The 25,305-nt window shown below is 42.4% G+C and overlaps 1 protein-coding gene across 3 annotated transcripts; it reads right to left on the bottom strand.

The window, feature by feature from the left end:
* Positions 1-1,096: 1,096 nt before the first annotated feature.
* On the bottom strand, positions 1,097-24,447 carry arhgef37 (Rho guanine nucleotide exchange factor (GEF) 37). Of its 3 annotated transcripts, none has more exons than XM_072663579.1 (13): positions 23,932-24,447; positions 19,164-19,525; positions 16,831-16,960; positions 16,083-16,230; positions 14,580-14,779; positions 14,286-14,416; positions 13,210-13,314; positions 12,824-12,937; positions 12,124-12,441; positions 10,414-10,542; positions 8,989-9,184; positions 6,315-6,487; positions 1,097-3,228 (listed from the first exon to the last, which is right to left on the bottom strand). In XM_072663579.1, exons 2-13 carry the CDS (start codon positions 19,512-19,514, stop codon positions 3,019-3,021), a joined length of 2,205 nt encoding a protein of 734 aa, XP_072519680.1. In that variant the 5' UTR covers positions 19,515-19,525; positions 23,932-24,447; the 3' UTR covers positions 1,097-3,018. The 3 variants fall into 3 exon arrangements, with proteins under 3 accessions (XP_072519680.1, XP_072519681.1, XP_072519682.1); XM_072663580.1 differs by lacking the exon at positions 23,932-24,447 and adding an exon at positions 21,191-21,659; XM_072663581.1 differs by lacking the exon at positions 23,932-24,447 and adding an exon at positions 19,855-20,600.
* Positions 24,448-25,305: the final 858 nt, after the last annotated feature.

Below are 25,305 nucleotides of genomic sequence, written 5' to 3'. Positions count from 1 at the left end.
AGCTTTTATCGTTTAATCCTGCACATCATGGTAATAGGGTATGAAAAAAAGTGGATACCGCCCAACCCTATTGCTGACACGCATTAGGGAAGGTTTTTTTGCTGGATGTCATACAGCAAAAGAACCATTTGTGTTCTAACAACCCCAACAACCCTTAAACCGGTACAGAACCTAAATACTGCACATTTGAAAAAGGGCTCTTCAATGGTTTTTGTGAACCATGGCTACTGAAAGAACCATTTCAAGGTAAAAAATAATTGTCTGCCTGTTTAAACGGTTCCTTAATAAAAAAAGACAAAAAAAACCCAACATCTTGAGCTCTACACAGCACTACTGTTTTGCGTAGGGTGTAATGTGTATATGTGTATAATGTTCTTTGCACATTCACAAATCTTACACTGAACCCTTTTTTTTTGTTCTTTAGGAAGCCAAAAGTGGTTCTTCTATAGTATCGAGAACCCTACATATCTCCAGAGAAAAGCATATAGAAATGCCAATGAAATGGGATACACTTGAGCAGCCACACGAGCCTGAGGTCACCATGGCCAATGCCAGGCATCGTCTAGAAGGGTGTGTGTGTGTGTGTGTGTGTGTGTGTGTGTGTGTGTGTGTGTGTATATATATATATATATATATATATATATATATATATATATATATATATATATATATAGCCCCCAGCATTGAGCTGTGAAGCAGAAGAATTACATTCTCTGTAGTGACAGAGCTCCATCGAACACCTCTGAAATGAGTTACAGTGGCAATTTAACTAAACATACAACATCAGTGTCTGACCTCTCTGAGGCTCACATGGCTGAACACAATACAAATCACACAGTAAACATTCCAGCAAGGAAAAAAGGAGGGGAGGGGTGGGGTTGAGCCAGTGTCCACAAACTTCTAGACAAAATCAGAAGAATTAATGCTAACTTCACATTTGTGTATTTGATGTTTACTGCACCAAAACAACCCTGGCCAGCAAGAAGCAGATATGAAGATGGATGGATGAATTAACGAATGCACCAAAAACAATGCAGAGCAAATGCTCAAGGGAAAAAAGAAAAAACAACAACAACAACAACAACATGATGCATGCTTTGGGCAAATTGGAGATTTTTAATGCAAGATCAAATTAGCAATCTAGTCTCATATTCTCCTCCATTGCAGGGCTTTGGCAATGTAAAATAAATAAAAAATAAATAAAAGGAAATTCACTTCTGGATCAGAGCATAGCTTCACCAGAGAACAGAAGGCATGTGATTGCTTCTCAGTGGAGCCCTGTAAGGCGATTGTGAGAGAGAATCCGGGCAATGTAGCCTACCATTCTGTTTTCAGGGATTAAGCTCAATACTGACGGAGGTAATGCTCTGGGCAAAAGCTTGCAGTGCCACAAGCGCTCAGTGCACATCCCAGTATACCTGCTCACCAAGCAATCTCACACAACACTGTGTAGCGTAGAGTGTTCACGCCTATTAGCCTACTGAGTACACACTGTGAGTACTGAGTGGACAGGGTGAGCTTCTGGCTAGTGATGCCAGAGAAGGCTCTGCAGATGGTGCTTCGCTGCCTCTAGTGGTGAGCCGTTGTAACAACAGGGAGGCTGTCTCAGACCATGCAGTACTCACACTGCAGCAAACCAAATGCCACCTCTACAGCTCTATATTTAATGCAATGGTGGCTTTCTCTTTAAATCATGTCAGAATGGTTACTCACTAGTGAGGAGCCAGTTTAACTGGAATTGTGTGTATGTGTGTGTGTGGTGTTTTTTTTTTGGTACTGCAACAAAGTACATTCTGGAACAGCAAAAGTACCACAGCATCACGGCACTAACTACAATGTGCAATCTTTAGCATGCTATTTAAATGCTATTGCGCTAGTAAACTTAATAGGTTAGGGCTGCCTTCAGCGTAGCAGCACTTTTGGGAATCCTTCAAAAAGCTTCAAACAGACCTTCACAGTTGGAACACCACCTTGTATCTCCATTTTCCAGTCTTTTGATAAAAACGCCAGCTGCCCTTAAGACCATGTCAATCAATATAAACAGTCCACAATTACTTCATATAAAATCGGGTCACATTAACTTGCATTAAAAGGTTAAGAATAGTTGTCCCTCTCTTGTAGGGCCACATTTTTGGAGACACAAGGATTTGTTTCCACAAAGTATTTACAACATTTGAAACCATGTTTGCTTCTGGATGCATCCGATTAGGAGCAGAAAAGCTCTTTAACATGTATGCATTACCACAGAGTCATGCAACTTTTTGGTACAGTCAATAAGACAAAAAGAACAAAAACTATCAGTAGTATTTCCAGTCGGTCTCCAGTCATTTCAAAGCCAGTGTTTAAAAAATAAATAAAAATCCAGTGCCGCCGATCATCCCTCCTCCTGCATGTGAGTCAGTGCTGAAATTAGAGCAGGAGAGCGCTGACTCATGCCCTGAAATCCATATTCAATGGCAACACTTAAGGATCGTGAGCTCCTCTCCACCGCAGAGCAGGGCACGGAGCCCAAAGTCTGTCCATCACTCCATCACTCCATCGCCCCGCCCTGAAGCAGCGTCCCGCCACCCTTCATCGCGTGGGAAAAGAAAGAATAGCCCGACCCACACCGACAAACAAGGCTGCCTGAAGGGCCTTTAAACACACCCAGAGCGCACAGCACGCACTCCATCAGCGCCACGCGCCTCATTTCCACCTGTTAGCATGGTCTCCCCTGTAGCAGCTCTAAGCAAGGCTGAGCTGGAGGACCTGAACGACCTCTTCATGGCGGGGCCCAAGCACCACTCCAGCTCACAAACCAGTCAGTCGAATCATCGCCCACCCCCACAGCTGTGGAGAACCCTTCAGTAAGAGTGCTCATGGTGGTCTATGTGTGGGAATAGGTTGTTTGTGTGCGAGTGTGTGTGTGTGTGTGCGTGCAAGGAGAGCAAGAAAATGTAGAGGTTCATCATCAACTGCAGCAGCAGCATCAGCAGCAGCAGTCACAGTTTCCATGGTGACAGTCCTCTCAGACAGACGCTAGTGGTAGGGCAGGGTGGGCGAGGCGACCACAGAGGGCAGCATGGCCAAGTAGTTAGAGGGCACATAGCCCCTCTGCCCCCGGGCCTCCACCAGACTCCACTCAGCGTTCCCCCGCTTGTCGTGCGGCTGCACCACCCGCACAGGTTCTCCTGCACGCAGAGAGAGCTCATGGCTGCTGCGAGCTGTGAAGTCATACCCTGCAAAGACCTGGACAGAGAAAAAGAAGGGGGTTTAGATCAGTTATTCCAAACAGAGTGTTTCAAATCTGCACACTGCCCAGACTGCTTATGTGGCCTCTGCAGATGTGGTAATCTGTGACTACGAAAGCCCCAGGCCTTTAAAATATAGTTTTGGCCATAAAATAAACACATAACATTTTTATAGTAATGCTATTGTCCACTAGCCCCCCTATGCTGTCCTATTTTACATGGTCCTTTTGGGTTATTGATCACAGGGTTGTGGGGTCAATACCCATGTCCTCTACACTGCCACTGTTGGGCCCTCAAGCAAGAAGACTTTCATTGTAATGTACAAGTGTAGGGCAAAGTGCTTATAGGCAAGTCTGTTTACTCTGTGGCCATCTTTGCAACACTGCTCTACTCGCAGCATATCCAGCAAGCTGATTGGCTCATTTCGTTGAAAGGCAAGGCTTAAACAAGCGCCATGCTGAGCGTTACCAGAACTCCCATTCATTCCACCAGTGGCCGCTCTACTCATTTATAATGCCTCTGGTGTATAGTTAGCTATGGGGTTTCCCAATAGCATGCTAGTGCTAGTGGTCGTTCAAGATTTGAACAAGTATGCAGCTGAAAGGCCATTCCATCCATTGTATCTGAAGCTTGTAACAGACACTAACATACACCAGTCAGCCACAACATTAGCACCACCTGTATGGTATTGAGTAGGTCTCCTGTCTGCTGCCACCACAGCGGCATAAACTCCACAAGTTGTGAGGTGGGGCCTCCATGGATCGCATCAATGGGCCATAGTTGTCCATGACCCTGTTGCCGGTTCACTGGTTGTCCTTTCTTGGACCACTTTTGGTAGGTACTGACCACAGAATACTCCACAAGACCTTTGCTTTATAGATGCTCTGACCCAGTTCGTCCAGGAATCACAATTTGGTTCTTGTCAGAGTCTTGTCTTCTTCTGCATTTAACACAAACATCACCTTCAAGAACTTACTGTTCACTTGCCGCCTAATATCTCACCCCTACACAGATGCCACTGGTGCTTCTGCCACTGTTTTCCATTTCCAACAACTGACTAAAAGTCTAGGTTGCCTCATAAATTCACAGTCAGTAATGTTTCTACGACTTCCAGAAGGTGTGACATTCTTTGCCCCTTACAAAACTGGTTCCACCCACTGGAAATGAAAACATGTTTGATTGATTCCTCTGTTCCTTTGTCCTCATCACAATGATAGTTAATCCTGCTTTATTCATCTGACACACACATTCATGTGTTTTTTATGTGACAGAGGCAAAACATGTCACATGCAATATTGATTGTTGTAGCCTATTCACTATAGTTGGCATCTACCTGTTTTGACCTGCTGTACAGGCGCTTGAAACACAAACTGGGTGAACTGTTACATACGTTACCATTATTTGTATTTATACAGTGTAATTTAATTACTTGTCCATGATGGACTGTCCGCTCAATTCCGCAGCATTGGTTTAAAATAGTAACACTGTGGCCAATTTGTGCTGCAAATTTACAAACGATTCGACTTTGACAGGTGGTAATGTGCCAGTTGTTGGCGGGATGCTCATTTTTCCAATAAAACTGAGACCATGGTACAGAAGCCACACAGTCCAGTTCACACCACAGTTCCAAATTTCCCCAGACAGCTGGTTTTTAAGCAGCAGGTGGATCTTCGAGATCCTGTATGTCATTTGCATTCACCATAGTCAGACAACAATCAGCTTGAGCTAAGCTTAGCCTGACCTGGTAGGTTGCTAACTTGCTAATGGCTCACCACAATGTTCAGGCATGCCCCTGAAGGCCTAACCAATGGGAGAACTTGCTTGAGTGTTAGAGACCACAGAGAGGGGGGTTTAACACTTCTGTTTCCAACTAAAACTTGATAATGATCAAAAGCATAGAGTTCCTTTTGAATAAGAGTTTAAGAACGAGCTGCAAAATCAAAGGAGCAAACTCTAGACACTAAACAGTGCCTTAGGTGATTAACTACATTTTTATTAACGGGGAAAACTGCAAAAATCTGATTTTTTCACAAAACTATTTGACTTCAATAGCCTTCGGTAAGTCTTTTAGAATGAACTTAAGGACCGCTGACTGTGCATTTGCATTCTGAACCCCACGTTCCCGGCGCATCTGTCAAGTGAAATGTTTCAGTGAGCTGGAACAGCATGTTCGGTGGATGCTGGAGTAAAGTGCACTTTGGAGTGCTTTAGTGTTGCCATCATTAAGCCTACTTGCTCTAGAAAACATGCTTGAAACTGAAAGTGTCCTTAGCTGACTTCTAATCCATAATAAAAAGCAATGATGGTATAAAGAAAGTGCGGTTCACTGAAGAAAACAGGGACTGAAGACAGCTAATATCACAACAAGGACCAAGCACTCCCCCATGTGGTGAACACTGGTCTGGTCTGAGTTTGGTCTACATCCAAACAAGAAAACACTGCCAAGTTTTGTTTTGTTTTTTTAAGCCAAATTATACCTCCCACCCCCACCCCCACCTGAGCTTGTAAAAGGTGAAGGATACAGTGCATCTTTGAGATTGGATGTCACCTGGCTGTGTTCTCTGTACAGGAAGGATTCTGCACTAGTGCAGTGATTAATGACCCTGAAAGGTCGGGCACAAAAATCTGCCACCCTTTTTTATGGTCTCATGGGCCATATATCTCACCCTCCCACTCATCCAGGCGCACAGCAAATTGTCTTGGCTTCAGTTTTCTCACCAGTACAAGCTGGCCAAATAATATGCCACTATTTGACAGCTAAACCACATAAATGAATAAATCAGAGTGTGTGGGTAGCAGTGCAAAATTGTAATCTAATACAGCTGACAAGGCTAGACTGCTCATTTCTGTGTTCATTACATTAGTTCTCACACGCTGCTGCTGCTGTTGCTGCGACTGCTGCTTATTTGTCCTTGCTTAAATGTTTGTGTGTATGTGTATGTGTGTGATTGATTGATGCTCTAGAGGCGGTACAGAATCACCATCAATCTCTTCAAGCCCCCTTCCATCTGACAGGACACTGGACCAAATAAGCGGCCTTCAGAGCCTGTCACTCATACCCAAAATACAGCACCTGCCACTCACCTGGAAGCAGGGCAGAGCCATGGTGACCACAGGCTGAGCTCCGGGTGAGTACGAATGTCTCCTGATTCCTGGCCCGCTGGATGTGGGCGTCAGGTGCGGGGATGGGGGAGGTGGGTCCACGGTCACATGGTGGTAGCGGGTTAGCTTAGAGGCTGGAACGTAACCCCTGGGACCTGAAAAACAGTCACATTTTTTTAACCAAAAATAATGAATATTTGATATGCATCATATCAAAATCTTATGACCACCCCTGGTTTGGAATAAGTCTTTTGTGTCTATAATCACAGACTGTAGTCCATCTGTTTCTCTGCACAATTTGTTAGCATCCTTCCACCCTGTTCTTTAATGGTCAGAACCCCAATGGGTCGAGTTCATTCCAAACCAGATGTGGTTATAATATTCTGATATGACTCTGTATTAGAATAACGCACTGTTAAACTATGCAGTTTGATCACCATATTGAGGTCAATGCTTCAAAATGCGTTCTTATCCCTCTGCAAGAGAAGACGCACGTCCAGGCAAAGTGCAGTAACAGTACATGGTCAGTAGATGTCTCTGTTGGTGTTTTAAAGGCTTTGGACTCCAATTACTGCAGTTTTACCTCTCTATATCTAAATAAAATTATAGGGACAAAAGTAACTGACAAAGAGTAACTGTCTCTACTGTCCAGGGAGGTTTTCTACTAGATTTTGGAGCATTGCTGTGAGGATTTGATTGCATTCAGTGACAAGAGCGTTAATTAGGTCACAATATTGGACGACGATTACCACCAATTTTCATCCCCAACTCATCCCACCACAGTTCCACTGCAACACAGCTCAATACTGACATGCTTTACACCCCTCTAACCCACACCTGGCATTTGGCACAGTGCCAATTTGTTCATGTTTATCTGCTCCAGAGAGTCTATTGAGAGAGTCTATTCCATTGGCAATACTTCTCTACAGGGACTAGATAAGCTGTGTGTGCATTTGCACATCTGTGTCAGCAATGGGTGTAACTTCAAGTAGCTGAAAGCATTCATTAGAAGGGGTGGCCACAAATATTTGGACATATAGTGTATATAATATCATTCAAACATTTGGTCACCGTTGGCCAAGTGAGATGTTGTTGTTTTTTTTATTAAGAAGTGGTAAACACAACTTCCACAGCTAATCAATATTTTCAGCCAGTTCTAATGCACAGTTGCACACAGCTACTCTATTTAATAATAAAACCCTCTGGCAGAAATAACAGCTTGCAAATGCTTTTTGTATCAGCTAAAAATCTGAATACCCTCCCCCTCCCACGCACACACTTCTTTGCAGAAGGCCTCTAGTTCTAAAATATTCTTGGGTCGTCTTGATGTTTTGTAAATAAATAAATAAATGAATGAATAAATAAATAAATGCAAGTGCAGCCACTGACAGAACAGCGCTCTGCTGCAGGGAATATGAGGAGGTGCTTTGCATTTGCAAGAACGGATCATACTGACCCTGAAAAGGACATAAACACATTACGTAGCACAACATAAAAAACAATGGGGAACCATGGAGCGCTTCAAACAATCAGCATTATTCTTCTCTTTCCTCCGTCTCTAATGTGGCTCAGGCTGGAATCATATGTCGACTTGCACTCCGCTCCACTCAAACAGTCCCGTACATGAAAACCAGTTTGCATAGCTATCCAGCCCCCCTCTATTACTAGATACGCGTAATCATCCAGAGAGCCAGTTTTCCACAGTGTACGAACTAGGATCACACTGTGTGGCTGCTCCTGGATCATAAAGCGATAACACGGTCAACTGTGAATTACACACTGCAGGCAAATGGGTGATAAAATGTCAAAGGTTTATCACCTATTATCAACCACTTCCAGTTGACTGTTTATATTTTATTGTTTCCCCTATGGCCTTGAACCTAGAACACCTGCAATTTTAGTACACTAGGTGGCAACGCACACATTCTATTTGCAAGACGGAGAGGGAGAGGTCTAGCCATTCACTTGCAACAGCTTTTTTCAGTGCTTAAATTATGGAATATTAAAAAGGCTTTGAGTTTGAAGAACAGCAGGCTGACTGAGGCAAAAAAACACATGAATTCTGCGGTATGGAATTTGTACTGGATTCTTAAATCCAGAGGAGAACCTGGAAACACGTGTATATATATATATATATATATATATATATATATATATATATATATATATATATATATATATATAATATATAATTTTATTTATTTATTTATTGCAGAATCATATTTGCTGTGAATATTGTAGGGTTGTTTTCTATGTTATATTGTGTCATTGGAAAAACTTATTAAATCAGGATTGTTTTGATAAGTTCAGATTTATCAAATCAGGATTGTTTTCCCTTAAAATAAATAAGTTTTAGTCACAGCTCAGTCATAGCATAGCATTAACTTACTACTAGAATTATAAAGGGGTGCTCATATTATTATGAATATTAGTATTACCATCAATTATTTTTTCTTATTTTTGCCTGTTTTTTTTTTTTTTTGGCCTAACTGACCCACAGTCTAGCTCCAACAGTAGCATATATGCAATTCGGAGAAACCCTAATCAACTAAGAATGATTTTGTATATGGATTTCCTAATATTTACCAACATTAAACATACGTAATGCTTATAATGAGATGATTTAAGGCCACAACTGTTGTGACATATGGCATACCTCCTGCATCCACCAGCCAGCGCCGGCGGTCCCCTCGTGTGTCCATCTCACTGATAACAGCCACCACCTCGCCTTTATTCAGGTTGAGGTCAAGGTCGCGGGTGGCCACCACCGGGCCGGTCAGCTGGTAGAGCTTGTCTGAGCTGTGCTTGTCCGTCAGAATTTTCAGACGCTTCTCAGACACAACGCCGAGGGCCTGGCAGATCAAATACACACACATGAAATAAGGCTACTGGGGCACCAGCATTTACGGTAATGGCCTCATGCCAATCATTTCAGAGCACAGACAGTAAAGTCATCACAGGTACCACATGAGATTTATGAATGACGACAACAATGTCACAGCTACTTATTTACAAAATTATTATTGTTATAAAAATTACAGACTGCTGTGGACCTCAGCTATCAGCTGTCAGCTACAGACAGTCAGTCAGTGTTGTCACTTTGCACAAGGTATCTTACTGGGTGTTGTAATTATTGTTTGTAACATTGGACAAGCCAGAATCACATGAGCTCTCACCAGGCTGAATTGAGCTGTGAACCCAGACAGCATAATATTCAGAATTACAGTAATCTGTAATGACATACCACAGCAAAGGTGACATCACTAGTCCAGCTATATGACAGTAATTGCAGTTCATTTGCCACAGCTGTACTAGCATAGGTCCCACTCAAAACAGGCCTCCATATATTCCCGTGGAATGATGCACCACACCCAGCGTCGAAGGTAATAACCATCTTTCATGCCTCAAATGAAATCAAGCAGCATCGATCAGGCATTGCCCTTACTCTTTGATCAGCCATGGCTTACTTATAAAGATATCGGTGTGAATATGTCAGTGACAGCAGAAGACATGAGGCATTGATTAGAATCTGCACTCAGATAAAGCAGAACCAGTCAGATGAAACTCATCTGTCAGAATCAGCCTGTTCAACATTCTCATCAGCTGACGTAATGGCCTTTTGCTTGTCATCAGAAACCACAGATGGAGAAGTAATGGCATTTACAAAAACGAGAGAGGCTCACCAGTAAGAATAATGACTACAGTGTCAGGATGACTTATTTTGTCAACACAAAATGTAAGGATTAGAACCTTGAATTTGGGGAAAAGAAAAAATCATCATAGGCTTCTCCTCTCGTATTTAAACAGCATGAATAGAAGACAGCTGTTTGCTTCCAGCAGTAACACAGTAGGCCTAGTCATAAAACATTTGGCTTGGGTTGCGAGATCCTTCAAGGGTGGACTCATCCAAAACACATGCCCACATGAGGGCTAAATTAAGGTGAATGGCTGCACTGAGTAAAGTTTCTTTTCCACCATGGCTCACAAGCTCCACAACAACTCGGAGGGTGGACAAGCTGTTGCCTAGCAACTTGTCCCCGCCCAGCAAAGGACAATGGTCAGACTCTGTGTCGGGACAGACCTGCACAATGGGTGCGTTGAGCTCGTCCTGAACGCTCTGACACAGCGCCTCCAGCTTCCTGGCTCCCTCCAGCACCGAGCCCTCCGCCCACTCCCAGAATGCACTGCTGTCCAGATAGCTGTGTGGGAGCTATGGAGAGACAGAGAGAAGCATGTAAACAACAGCGTGCAACAGCTAAATGCAAGTTCCACATTTCCACAGCAAACGTTTGTGAGCTAGATGGTAGTTTACTGGGCCAAAAATTCCTCAGCACATACCTGTAACTTGGTAATGAAAAGCATGGGGTTCTCAACCAGTGTGATTCAAGGCAAGGCATGAATGCCAGCTCATTACTCCCAAAACAAAAACTGTTTGTTTCACCAACAGCTGATTCTGCGAAGTTGTCCCAAGCTGCACTTAAAACTCTTGGCGGAGGATTGCACAAGAGCTAAAGTGCTCAAATCCAGTTCAGAGGCCTGTCTGATGAAGCGAGTCCCTGATTAACCTAACAAATGTGACCACCATTAACCGTTACGCTGGTTTTGCTACTCTAAAATAAGAAAGCACAATGTTTATGGTAAACAGCCAATTGGGTGAGACACAAGTCAAGCAGCTTAGATTTTAAAGAAGGAAGCAGAAATCAAAACCCTAAATGGTAAATACATCAAAAAGAAAGCATTTATGATGGTTAAACGCAACACGGTTACAACCATCATCATGGCAGAGGTTACATGACTAGGAAATGCTTTGTTATCTTGATATAAATTATATAATATATATATATATAGCACTTTAGGAGTCTGCCCCTCCCTGAAAGCTGTCCCTGATTTGTTCCAAGAGCTGCTTATGATCCAAAACCCTGAACTTAATCTTCTCTGGAGCAGGTTAGGACACCTAATGTTGCGTCCATAGGGAGGTATCCTGGCCAAAAGTGTTCTACCATCTGTATTAGGGGAAACTCCAGAGTTGGGTTAAACTAAACTGAAAAGTTGGTTAAATACAAACTCCTGCTTCTTAAAACAGGCATCTGGAGGATCAGAGTTCAGCACAGTTGGTGATTTCTCTGCTCAAACTAGCCTGACTTCACTACTGAATTCATTATTTCATTATCAGGTTTACTTGGAGGAACTCTTTAGGATGGTTAGGACATACCTGACACAAGACCTTTCTCAAGCTCAGTATCCCACCTTTCTCAATCTCCCACCTGCCTGCATAGCAATCAATTAATACAATGGTACAGATTCCTAAATTAGTTTTAGTCTTAGATGCTCTGCCTGCACAGGTACAAAAACTATATTCAGTAGATATCCAACATTCTGTTTATTTGCACTTTCATACACCACCCGAGAGTTTGTGATTTTTTTGGTCTGTTTATCATGCCAAATCCTTGCTGGTTGCCTTCAACTTGAATCCAAGTTATTCATGATTTAAAACATTTGCTTTTACTTGCTTCAACTTTGTATCAAGTGGGCCTGTTTTTGTTGTAGCACTGTTCTGACAATCAGTCTGTTGGCTGTTCTGACGCCAGTCGAATAACCTCTTTCGGTCAAAGCAGGCAGCTCTTGACCATATTCAACAGTGAAACTGATTAGACTGTGTGGACCTTATCCTTTGCAAAACAAAATACAGATATGGTTGGAGCCTGGAAACGGAGAAAAATGTAGAACATTTTTGGCTGAACCCCCAACAACTGGGCTATGAAAAGCTAGTCTATCTGCTCTGATTTCCCACCTGATGAGTGAAGCTGGTGGCGAGCTGCTCCATGTCTGCAGCCAGGTCCCTCTGCAGGCAGCTAAAGGCACCTAATGTGGCCCAAAGCAGTTGCAGGGCTTTGCCGTTGAACTGCGGCAGCTCATTCAGCAACAGCGTGTTCATGGTTTTGTATGTGTTGGCCACGGCCTGTTCGTCATAGCTCAGGTTGCTCTTCTCCTCAATCATCTCAAAGTCCAGCAGCTTGTCCTGCCGCTTGCGGATCAGGTTGCGTGGACCGGTCATCAGCTCCCGCAGAGAACTGAGGGGCTTGAAGACCAGAGTCTTCAGACGGGCCTCCTGCAGGAAGAAGTAGGGCAAGAGGTAGTGTGAGCAGGGGTGGTATTTATAATTGGTAGGGGTATGCAACTGCTTAGAGCTCTTTAGAGGAGTCAAGGGTCCAATAAGGATTCTAAGTCTATACAGTACATGTACTAATAAGCTATTCTGAAATATGTAATACATGTGTCATATACTCTGATACACTCAAGCGTGAACCACTATTCTGAACCACATTATTCATGAGGATCAGTGCTGGTCTAACTAGGTCAGTGAACAGAATGTTCCCAAAAAGTAATTTCAGATACAATATAAGCAAAAGAAAAAGAGATACATGCTAATGAGACACATGAGACAAGCCTGAAACTTAATTTCTCACAACTGCCATACATAATCCACTTACATATGTAGGATATATCCATTGTCTGAGTGCAACAGTGATTTCCTTTGAGAACAGGGCGGTCTTCTCGCCTTCCAGGTCCAAGTCAGCCTCCTCAGGCTTGCAGCTGAGGAACCGCTGTAACAAAAACAGAAGTTCACATCTCAGTACACTTGATACACACTCTACCAGTGCACAGCTGTGACCCGAGCTTCAACAGAGCTGCCTTTTCCAGAATGGCCTGTCCTGGGGTAAACCCCATATTGATTTTTCTTGGACTCAACAGCTGAAAAAGCAATGGAAACTGACCACAAAAAGCAAAAACACAAATGAATACATAATTTCAGTTTTCAGATATGGAAAATACAGCCCAGAGGGCCCAAAGCAGAAGGACGGCTTTATTTGCCCACCTGCAGGTGGCTGAGGTAGGCCTCCATGTTGTCATGCAGCTCTGTGATCCCCTTTTCCAGAACACAGAAAAAGCCAACAAGGGAATCAAATTCTTCATCCTTCAGCTACAATAGAGAAAGACATGAAAAAAAGTATTAAAACCTCTGTTCAAAAAGTGAGTAGACGAGAGTAAGGTTGTGCAAGATGAATTACTTTAGTCAGTAATGGTAATCATATCTTGGATAGACTATAAGCAAACACACACATAAATAAGACAGTACCACACAACCTATACACACACACACACAGACACACACATTATATATATATATATATATATATATATATATATATATATATATATATATATATATATATATATAATGTGTGTGTCTGTGTGTGTCTCTGTGTGTGTGTGTATAGGTTGTGTGGTACTGTCTTATTTATGTGTGTGTTTGCTTATAGTCTATCCAAGATAAAAGCTTATATATAAAATATACTGTCTTATATATATATATGTGTGTGTGTGTGTGTGTATATATAGGTTGTGTGGTACTGTCTTATTTATGCGTGTGTTTGTTTATAGTCACCCTCACCGTATCCAAGATATGTTTTCCATTACTGATTATTCCATCTATATGGAATATCCTGATATATATATATATATATATATATATATATATGACATCTTTATTACAATTATTACATCTTTATTTCATTAAAAAAGGTAATTACTGCAATTTGAGGGCGGGGTCTCAACTACTGGTAGAAGGCCAAGAATTCTGACTGGAGCAATCCTAAATGAACCTTTGCTTTTGTGGAAAGCTCTGTTCTCTTGGATGGTGCATTCAAACTTTTGACTGTCTGGTTGTGTAAATGTCAAGAAACAGATCTGATCTGCAGGGTCGATTGTCATGTACCGTATTTCACAGCACACCAGATGAACTCTGAGAATTCCATTAGCATACATATCTGATTGCCCAGCAGATGGTGTTCACGTCATACAACTGAGCCAATCCCTCCGTTTAAAGATTAAGCCATCTTTCAGGATGTAATCTCAGTTCATGACAGAACACTTTAGTAAACAGTGCCCTACCTTTGGTACCATTCCAGTCTCATGTTTAATGTACTGGCTCAGCCTGGCTGTCTTCTTGGCAATGCTGTGGCCACTCAGTCGGTTGATCTTGTCTTTGATTGTCAGGTTTTCTGTTTTCTTATATTTATCAGCTTTAAAAATGGGAGGAAAATAGTAAAAGCAAAATCAATAACATTTAATGAACCTTTTTTCCCTGCGAATGGTTCCTATTACTTAAGTAATCAATAGAAAGCCATTAGCAGTTATATAAGCTAGTTGCTTTAAAAGTTCCCCAAACTCAGGCCGTGTCCTCACCCACTTCACGGAAGCGCTTGTACTCATTGATCCTGCAGTTGAGCTGGACAGCTGTGTGGGCAGTCTCCTCCAGCAAGGCATAGGCAGGGTGCTGGGGGTCTGTGTGCTTCTGAATGGTCTGCAGTAGCAGTGGGTAGCGGGCAATTCTCTGTACAGGCATTACCAGGAAAAAGCTCAGCGTGGAGGCATTCACCTCCGGCCTAAAAAGGGAAATCAAGAGAAATGGAGAGAAAGGATATAAAAGGTGAGCTCAGGTGTCAGTTTTTCACCAATGAGGAACAACCTGGTTGCCATTAATAGGGGACTACACAATAGTGGTACTAATGAGAATTTTTTTTTGATTGGGCCCAACGTCAACCTTGTCGGACATGGGGCATTTTATTATTAACTAATATTGTCTTAGATAGCCCATGATGTATTATGTCTATCTGACACAGCACAGAATGTTTGCAGTGGTCTGGCCTGAATATTTACATTACAATTATTGGTGAACATGCTGTTTTTTAACGAGCCTAGACTGCAACTGTTTATAAGCCTGCATTGTTAACTAATTTTATCTGATACTTCATTTTGGTTGGTCTAATTACATGTTAATTATTTTAGCACCATCAATTTGAGACTATATATCCAACATCTGGTTTGGTAAATCAGTGCTTAATAATGTTAATTCAGGTGAGCTGGTGATGGAAATATCTGGAACAAAGCTCGAAAGAGTTCAAATACTTTCCTCAAAATGAGAAATTCTTACTTTTTACTGCAACTGTTCTAATGTGATCTGGAGTTTTTCCAAGCTCAAATTCTCTCCATCTGTGAATTTGTATTTCCATTTTGTACAAGGGGGGTTTTAAATATTGTGTGTAGGTGCCTAAAACCTTTGCACAGAATTGTATAGTTTTAGAAACCCCTGTTCTGATTGGCCTTGTACTGAAGCCTATTAAAAAGCAGTCCAGCCAGAAGCACTCCTTATAAACTCACTGTGATTAACTAAACTGCTAGAGGCTAAATAGTTAGATAAATGGAAAGATGGCGCATGGCACCACAAACACAATGAATTCACAGCTCACATTTTGCAGATCCAGTTCCATGTATGGCTTGTAAAAGCCTGGGAGTGGATGTTGTATGTTGGAATTTGCATATATACTATAATAAACAAATCCTCAGGGATCTCATATTGAGATCAACACACTGTCATATTAATGGTTTTGGATTTCATAACTGACAGAATGTTATATCAATCAAATATATAATACATTCATTTTTGACCATATTCTGTGGTCATGACAAGACCATGTGCACATACTTGTGGGCCTTTCATCCAACGTGACTTTCCAATTATTTCTGTTTATCACTTGCTAAGCATGCTGTCAATTATGTCACAGCAAAACACAGCAGGTGGCTTTTCCGCTGTCGAGGCATGCTCATTATAGAGTTCAGTACAAGCACTGGGCATTCAGCAGTGCCTGATAATCAGCAAGATCATTAGCTCAGAGTTGTGTAACTCACGCCGAGGACTTGATTACTTTCACCATCTCCATCCACAAGGCCTCCTTCTGCTTATAGCCATTCTCTATTGCCGTGATGTTGTTGTAGTTGGCCAGATACTCCTTATAGGCCATCTCTATGTCTCGTGACAAACTCAGGAAAGAAGCACCTAGGAGGAAAAAAAGAAGAAAAAAAAACAGTATATATTATTGAACTCTCACCGTTATGGATGGCATCAGCAAATGCATGTTTTTAATGTGCAGATCCTTCCAGCTAATGAACCTCAGAATCTACATTCATGTCAGCAACACTGTAAACAGCATGACGAGCATTTAACTACAGTACTGCACTCTAAATTTAGAAAGTACAGGTCCTGCCAAGCACAACTTTCCTTTCAACCCACATATTCAATTAAGAGGACAATTAGTCAAGCATGCCCAGAGGCAAAGTATAAACTTTAAGACTTCCTGTAAGTTTACCCACATCATTACGCAGTACATAGCAGTTTAGCAAGTGTGCTAACTAAGTTGGTCCCAAGACATCATTACATTCCATTAGAGTGCTTCAGACAGCTGACACAATAGATATGCCTACGGTCTACATAAAAAAAAAAAACACTTGATAGAATCTGAACCTGAAATTCCAGTGTGTCTTAAAATATTTACATTTTTTCATGGACCTGGAAACTCCAGACTACATGTGCATTCATTCGAGGAATGTACGCAGAGTTCCCTGAACCTGACATTCCAGTTGAGCCTGTTACACTTACAGAGAGTCTCTAGATACTGAGGATCACTAGGCTTCATATGTGCTTGGTCCAGCAGGCTCAGGAGTCTCCCAGACACGTCCATCACCTCGTCGATGTGCTGGAACATCCCATCCAGATTGGCCAGCGGAGGCTACGGGGAAATGTGAAGGATGCAAGACTCATTAAACTTGCTTATGATCAGAAGTTCAATTCAAATTAGCTTTAGTGATCCGACTGTGTTACGTAAAGTATTTCACGCCTGTATAAAAAAAATAAGCAATTAATATATATTAACATATTAAAGCCATGATTTGGCCAGAAATCAAATTTACCCAATATCTGATCACTCAAGACACGTTTGTTGCCCTAATTTTGCTTCCTTGGTTTCACATATCAGCAATGAGTTTAATATTGCTAAATATACTATATGGACAAAAGTATTGGGACACCTGCTCATTCACTGTTTCTTCTAAAAACACGGATATTAGGGGACAAAAAAAAATAATACTAGATGTTGGAGCATTGCTGTGAAGATTTGATTGCATTCAGCAACAGGAGTGTTGGTGAGGTCAGGATGTTCAATAATCACCAGCCCACCTCATCCCCAACTCCCCAACTTATCCCAAAAGTACTGGATGGAGCACCAACCATCATTCCAAAGAACACAATTCCACTGCTCCACAGCTCAATACCCCTGTAGCCTAAGCCTGGCTTTAGGCATGGTGCCAATAGGTTCATGTTTATCTGCTCCTATTCTATTGGCAATACTTCTCTAAAGGGACTAGACAAGCTATGTGTGTGTGTGTGTGCATGCATGTGTGTCAGCAATAATGGGTGAATGCATTCATTAGAAGGGGTGTCCACCAACAATTGGACATACAGTGTATGTGCAAGGCCCAGAGTACACGCCCCAGTATCCCCGTATGCACTCTTAAATGGCTTTTGACTTTAGGTAGATCGAAGTTCAGCTGTGGAAAACAGTAGTAGAAAGGCAGTCCCCGTCAATTAGATGTAATTAGCCTTATTATTAGCACTGGCTCGCAAATGCTGCCCTGCACTGGGACCAGACACGCCTGTGGCAAGACTTTCTCCAGACCCTGGTCACTGTTGAGTGGCTTTTAGACAGTGAGACATTAAGGTGTGAAATGGTCAAAAAACAGCAAAAGGAAAGCAGTAGCCATGAATTAACAGCGATTAGCATTACAATTGGCTTCAGCTTACACTCGCCGCCCCATTGTGCATCTCAACAGACACTTAAACGCAATAATTTGTTATGTAGAAACTGCCAGCATGAATTATCACACCCCTGCCACTAGTCCTGCCATACCATTTCCTTTATATACCTGGATTAGCATTTCAGAAAGATGCAACATTTATTTTTATTTAAAAATGCAGTAAAATGAACCAGATGCAGAATTTTTTGTGTTGTAGTCCAGCTTCACCTAATCTTCTGCTCTTCGGTTGTTATGCAAGTCTATCAGAGATAACAACAGGCAACAGGCGTGTGATAAGTTAAACATACAGCTGGTATGCTTATAAAACGACCACCAACCAAGACCTCCCACACTAAAGATATCCTGTAGGAGTGTAAGAAAATATTGGTATATTGAAGTATTGCGATATTATGTTTTGCAATACTGTACTGATTTATAATTAATGGTTTACATGTACAACTTGGTGGCAGATTCATTTTGCGTGTTTAAACCCAGACCACTACAATGCAGTCTTTAGATTCCACTGTTCTGATTGGATAAAAAGTCAAGTTTTTTTTTTTTACTCAGGTTTTATGTAGATGATGTTTTTCGATCAATTAAATTTGTTCTTGTTCTTACACGATCGCAATGCATAGCGATATTTACTTTATATCGTGATACGTATCTTGCCAATACACAGCCCTAATATCCTGTTTAGCCCCTTAAACAGCCTACGGCCTGTCGGACGGTCAAAAGTGTTATTACAAACATCTGTTACTAAATATCAGCCCTATCAGTTTGTACAGAAGTTCATATAGCTACTAAATAATAGGCCTTAGAGTAACATTGTGTTAAGGGGTTAAAATTGGGGGTAACATTGTGTTAATTGATTACATTTGTGAACGTTTGTGTTCACTTTTGACTGAGCAGCAGTCAAACATATGACACAGACTGTTCAGTCACAACACTGACCTTCTTTACACTGAAATGAAACCTAGCAGGATTATTAGTAATTCAAAGCCAGGACTGTTGATGTGATTACACAATGTCTACCTAGTCATATCAGCCTGTGCTGAGGGAACAGAATGTGCTGAATGACCTTGGCCCACTTCACAACAAACACAACGAGCAAAAGCCCAAACTGCCAGGCATCCGGCTAACCTGTAGTTTCTGAAGATTGCTGCGGATAGTGACCGTGCAGATCTGCAGGTGTTTCAGGTAGTTCTTCTCTGTGTCCTCCAGCTCCTGAATGGCCATGAGCTGCCTCTGGGCTGCCCGTTCTCTGGCCGCTGCTCGCTCTCCAGCAGCCTTCTTTTCTCTCACTGCTTTCTCATCTTCTTCCTCTGCTAGATCTTCAGTGAGTCCATCCATGTCATCCACCATCTCCACAACTGTCCTTGGGCGTCTCACCTGGCCGGCCACCTCTTTGACCTCCTTGGTGAATTCCTCTGGTGTTTCTTGTCTTCTCAGGCTCTCTGCTGGAGATCCATTGGATCTGAGGGTGTAAGCCATGCTAGGACTATCTGGGTTCAGAACAGACAGAGAAGCAGAAGCAGAAGCAAGATTTAGAACACAGCAATAATGAAAGAAAGGAAGGATGGGATCAGCATTAGCATTTCCCCCATACACAGTACTCTCTGTCCCACGTGCATCAATGGCTGCACAAGTATGTTTCAAACCATATTAGCAAATTCCAACAAAAACATATTTCATTATTAATCAGATTCTGAGATGTAAAATAAGGCAGGAAGGCATTGAAGGTTAGTAATCTAGCCTTCTACTTCTTTGGGTAAAAATGCTAATAGCTCATCACACAGCTAAACGCTCATATCTAGCAGTGAACTGTCAATACCTTGGCCTTCTACAGCACGGACTTTTGAGGCAGTGTTGGCTGCAAGGCATCAAGCTAGCTACCTCCGGAATCAGACACAGCCGAGTGTACAACCACTGCACCATTAAAACCAATCAGTGGAATTTCTCAGGAACATTCACCTCATTGATGCTCTACTCAAACAAGATAAAATGAATATCCATATTACCATATAAAGACAACCACCCCAGTAACCTTTTACAGGCTGAACAGTAACCTTTACTCATTTGTGTTAATGTAAGATGATTTTTGACCACTCCTATTGGCCATTCGCAGTTTCAGAAAGTTTCAATATGACAGCATTAAAATTCAAATTCATCTTAACTAAAGTGACAAACACCGATTAAAGGGATTCAAATTAGCAGCGGAAGCTCTTAGAATGGAAACAATGCCGATGGGTTTGGCTGCCACTTAGGAGGTAAGTGGTGAGAAGCTGCTAGTAAGGAGGCTGAATGGCTCTAAAGGACTAGGGTCTGTCTGCATTGTTTCATTGATGTCCTCTGGGGCGGAACACAGTGGGCTCCTGTGGGCTCCCGGAGGAGGGTCTTTAGACTCTTGAAAAGATGCCACATGTGTCAGTCAATCTGGATTTCACCTACTGGATGTGCTAGGCTTGCGAACCCAAAAAACATGGACGAAAAACAAACAAACAATCAAACTGTTTGAGAGTTGTCCATGACTTTCTGCAAGATGAAGAAGAAGATGAAGAAGAAAAGAATAATATTAATCTTAATAGTATTTTAAGTATTTTTTCTGCTTACTGTCAACATTTACCACAATAAAAAGCATAAACTGCTACTTTTTGCAAGCACCTGGCAATACGATACAAATCACGATACTGGGTCATGATTATACTGCATTATATTGAGATCAATCGCAAGGCGATGATCAATTTTACATGTTTTAAGTATAAAAAAAAAACACATCTGAGAAAAAGGACCATTTACTTTTTATGCAAGCAGAGCAGTGGGATCTGAAGATAAAATTAACCACTGTCTGCCTCCAATCTTTAGAAATAAACTATTAATTCAAATCTGATACTGTGATTTTAAGAATCAATACAGTATCGTAAAACATAATATTGTGATACATTGATATATATCGATATTTTCGGCTGGGTTTGTTACTCAACAGTGTTCACAGGGGCACAAACAGAAAAAAAGCTGCAGCTCAGCATGTTTCAGAGCCTCCCTCTAAAGCCTGCTTTAAAGTGCTGCAGTGCAGTACCCCATCCCACTGGACTAACCGGGCAGGAAACGAAAAGACAGGTTAACAACAAGAGTGATCGCATTAAAGATCAATTAAAGGGCATCATTACCTTCAGCTGCAGAGATAAATCACAGCTCGATCTCCCGGCACAGAGAAAGAGAGAGAGCCACAGGACGGTGGTGCGCTCCGACAGGGCAAAAGCCTGGCACGTAAACACATATACGCACACTCAGACTGGGGTAACTTTCTCCACTGAGTCAGACTGCGGGGCCTCGTGTGGCATGGGTGTGTGACTGGAGGGGGGATGGGTGGGTCAGCGGAGGAGTGTACTGGGGGGAAGGAGGGGCTGGTAGCAGCAGGGAATGGGATAAGGCCAGAGAGGACACACACACACACACACACACAAACTCTTGCGCGCCCAAACATACTGCTGAATAGGCTGATTGACTGCACCAGCTAGTGGAAAGGAAGCGTCGCCTGCTGAGGAAGCGGCCCATTTGCTGCGGTCTAAACGTCGCCAGCAGTAGAGAGCACATGCACGGCGACAGGATGCTCACATGCAGGCCATCAAGACAAATGAAACAACGTCCTGCGAACTACTAAGGGTGCTAAAACTGTCACCACAATGTGGCTGAGAAGCAAACTGAGAGGGGGCCCAAGCACTTTACAAATATGCAACAAACTGCATGAGCTTACAACACAGTAGCTGAAGCCAAAAAGGACAGAGAGCAAACCATGCAGCAGGGCTCCCACTTCAGTTAGACTGTTCATGCTGCAGAACATAAACCATGAGTGGAATCACAGGGGTAAGTAGTAGAAGACCCACCAAAGACATCACAGAGGCTGCAGAGAGAGCCTTCAGATAGCTTTGGGATAAAGGCAGTGAGCCATGGATGACTTCTGGGATTTAAGTCGGGCCTGATCAAGCCTGACCGGGGCGCCAGGGTGAAGGGTGAAGCTGATGCTGCAAGACTGGGAAGACTCTTCCTAAGATCACTCTCAGTACCATGAAGACTGACTTGGCAGGGTCTAAATAGTGATACTACTAATACTTTTGTTGATTTCTTTGCTTGTGTGGACAATTCCGGTCCTGGAGGGCCGGATTCCTGTAGTTTTGTGCTTCTCCTGCTTAAGCACCTCAGTTTGAGACCACCGCTGAATAGCGCCAACCAACACTTCAGAAAGGGAACTCAAAAAGGGCCAGTCTGGGAAGACAGTCCCAGCAGGCAAGTACTAGACTAAAAGCTAACGCTAATCAACCAGCTACATTCTTCAAGAGGGCACTAAGAGGACCACACCAATATAACAGCAATGCAAAACATGCAATGTTCTTGTTGGGGTGTTAAAAAGAAAGCTATGGTACGCTTTTTACATGGTTCCGGTTAGATGTCGCTGTGCTGGACAACAGCCAATAAGGACAGAGCTCATCATAATCCCATAATCCCACCATATATGAAAAAACAGCGCGTTTCATTCTCCGCCAAAATAACAGGGCATTTTTCACCCCATCTAAAGTTAAATCCTCAAATATTCATCAAACAACTTAAAATTAATTCTGTGCAGCTTTAAAAGCATTATTTGTAGTCATATGCATGCATACGCAAATCGTTTCAGTATGACTAGTGACATATCTATATAATGTTACATTCATAATGTGTTCATGTCGCTTCATTCAATGGGCTGCTCTGATATTCCTTCAGTGTTCATCTGTGCTCTTCCTCACCTCACTGCATGACTCTGCTTCTGACTGTTTATCTACAAGAACTTTATCATCTCACTCACATTTGTTCTTAATTCAGTTGTTTTAATTAATTGTTTTATTGCTGTGTTTAATCCTGTTTTGCTTTTTATAATTATCCATTGTCAACCTGAGGAGGATGGGTTCCCTTTTTGAGTCTTGGTTCCTCTCAAGGTTTCATCCTCCTGACCCGAAGGAGTTATTCCTTGCCACTGTTCGCACCAGCTTGCTCTTCCTAGCCCAACTATACACTTTTACAGGAGGTCACTAGTATTTCTAGGAAATCTGAGCCACTTTCTCAGCTTCTCCCAGGACGTATGGGAATCCTGATGCAGGCTACAACTCGGTCATGCAAAAAAACAAATTCCCAGGGTGCACTTGGCCAGCTCTCGGACAATGGCACAGACTGCTGTCCAACACAGGGTCTGAGGAGTGGCCCTTGGCTCCAGAGTGGACGGAAATGTACATATGCTCATGCTTCCTGGAATGCAGGAGATGCGGTCTGTCTGGCTGATAACATCCAGCAAGAGACACAACAAGTAAAATGAAAGAAACAGCAAAGAGAGGTTATTTGGTGACCATATAGGGACTTGGAGTGTGTGAGGAACTTTAGTACTAATTAATATGTAATTAGAAAGGCTTCATTAAAACTGCATCATTTAGCTGTACCATGTGTCAATAACACAAGTATAACATTAAAAGGCCTGATCATAGATTTGAGTTTTTAAATAAAGGAGAAACTCTGAAAAGAAGTTTCATTTAATATATAAGGGATAAAGTTTGAATAAATAAATCAATAAAATCTCAATCAAGCTACACACCGTATTGGCCTACATCCACCTGTTCAGCCTGGAGCAGTGCTGAGGTTATGGGCAGAGTTTTAGCCAAGGCTGCAGTACAGAAATACTTTTAAAAAATATATATTATATAAAAATAATGAAGTACATAAAAAAAACTAAACTTTATAAGTGAGCCTTAGAGAAACCTAGCTAGCTCGCTAATAAGAAAATGTAGGACACGGGCCCTTTAACCGTTTAAGAAACTGAAGAAAACTCCAGCCAAACCGTGGCTGTCTAGCTAGCCCACCTGGACCCCACTCGGACCCCACTTACCTACACCCTGAGGGAAATCCAAAAGGAGAAGATCATCACAGCCTCACAGAGAAGTTTCCAAGGAGGAGTCGCGGCTCTTCGGTCCTGTAGAGGAGTGTTTACATCAGGCTCGCTGAAACAGTGAGGTAGCACCTATCTAGCTCTTCAGGCTTTCGCCCACATACTGATCCCCTGACGTGTCCATGTTCCTCAAACTCAGATCCACTTCATTCACCTGCCGGCCCACAGTCACGCAGTCCGCAGGAGGAGGAGTGAAACGCTGTAGTCTGATAGGAAACGTCTCCTCTGATAAGACACCATGACACCACCATCCCTATCTATCAGCGCTCTGTCAGGTGTAGCGCCCTGTGGGCTTCACTGGCGCTGCAGTGATTCTCCGACTTGGTTCCCACCTATGAAAAGTAGCAACGATTCCAGCAGGATCACTGATGTTCTGGCTCATAAACTCTTTTACTACGAAGCAGTGTCACGATGAAGGCTGTTTATCCTACCCTGTCGTTACACATATGTCGCCAAAATAGGATTGCCGTAAGCTCTGAGAAACCGCGGCATCGTGTGGTGATGTGTGGTAGTACATGCCGGCCATGACATGCTGCAAAGACAGTGGCTGTGTCCCAATAGTTGAATACAGCTTCATTCCCTATCAACTTAATTTGCCCTGATCTACACCTCACTAAATATAGGGCCTTTGACAGAGCTGACTAGTATGTGGTTCCACATGGTTACCGGATCAGGCAAAATTAAGGCAAGCAGGCCGGAAAAGGGGTTTCAGTCACCTCTGAGGGAATAAACAGTGGCCTGAACTGCTCATCAGTGTGTTTCCCTCTCATACACCCATTTCAACGCAGGAAAGGCTGATTTTTTAAACTAATCTTGAAACAGATGTCTGATTATGGAGAAGTAATGCTTGCAAAGGGTAGGGATTAGAAAGCTGGGCTACCAGGGCTGCGTCCAAAACCCTCATATTAACTATTACCTCCTATTGTAACAGAAGCAGAGTCCACTAGCAACCACTATACAACCACTAGCTTAGGAATACTTAGAAAATACTGTGCTATGCTAAATCAGTATTATACAACAATACACCAGTATTTATAGCATAGTATAGTATTAGTATAGTATAGTATAGTATACAATAATATGTGGTTTGTGACTTAGTACAGGAGTGGCTACCTTAGTACAGGAGTGGCTACCTTCTCTCCAGGAGGGGTTGGCGGTCAACTCAGTGTGGTAATTTCCCTGCTCAAACACACCTGATTAAACTCAGCTTTTCACCAGTAAGTTTGGTCAGTGCGTTTGAACAAGGATCTGAAACTGAACCCCAGCTTTTGAGGAACAGAGTTGGGCTCCCTCAACTGCTCCCTCAACTAACAT

This window comes from Salminus brasiliensis, chromosome 19 (genome assembly GCF_030463535.1).
Source record: "Salminus brasiliensis chromosome 19, fSalBra1.hap2, whole genome shotgun sequence".
Classification (NCBI taxonomy): domain Eukaryota; kingdom Metazoa; phylum Chordata; class Actinopteri; order Characiformes; family Bryconidae; genus Salminus; species Salminus brasiliensis.
Note: the sequence above shows the minus strand (reverse complement) of the source record. Positions and strands in the feature narration are given on the sequence as shown.

What these genes read in the sequence shown, in the direction of transcription:
- arhgef37 (XM_072663579.1), bottom strand. Translation starts at nt 19,514, where the DNA reads ATGGCTTACACCCTCAGATCCAATGGATCTCCAGCAGAGAGCCTGAGA. An exon ending in TCAGTATCTAGAGACTCTCT is followed by an intron (nt 16,231 to 16,830) that starts GTAAGTGTAACA and finishes TTTTCCTCCTAG; the next exon opens with GTGCTTCTTTCCTGAGTTTG. An exon ending in AAAGTAATCAAGTCCTCGGC is followed by an intron (nt 14,780 to 16,082) that starts GTGAGTTACACA and finishes TTCCCTTTTTAG; the next exon opens with GCCGGAGGTGAATGCCTCCA.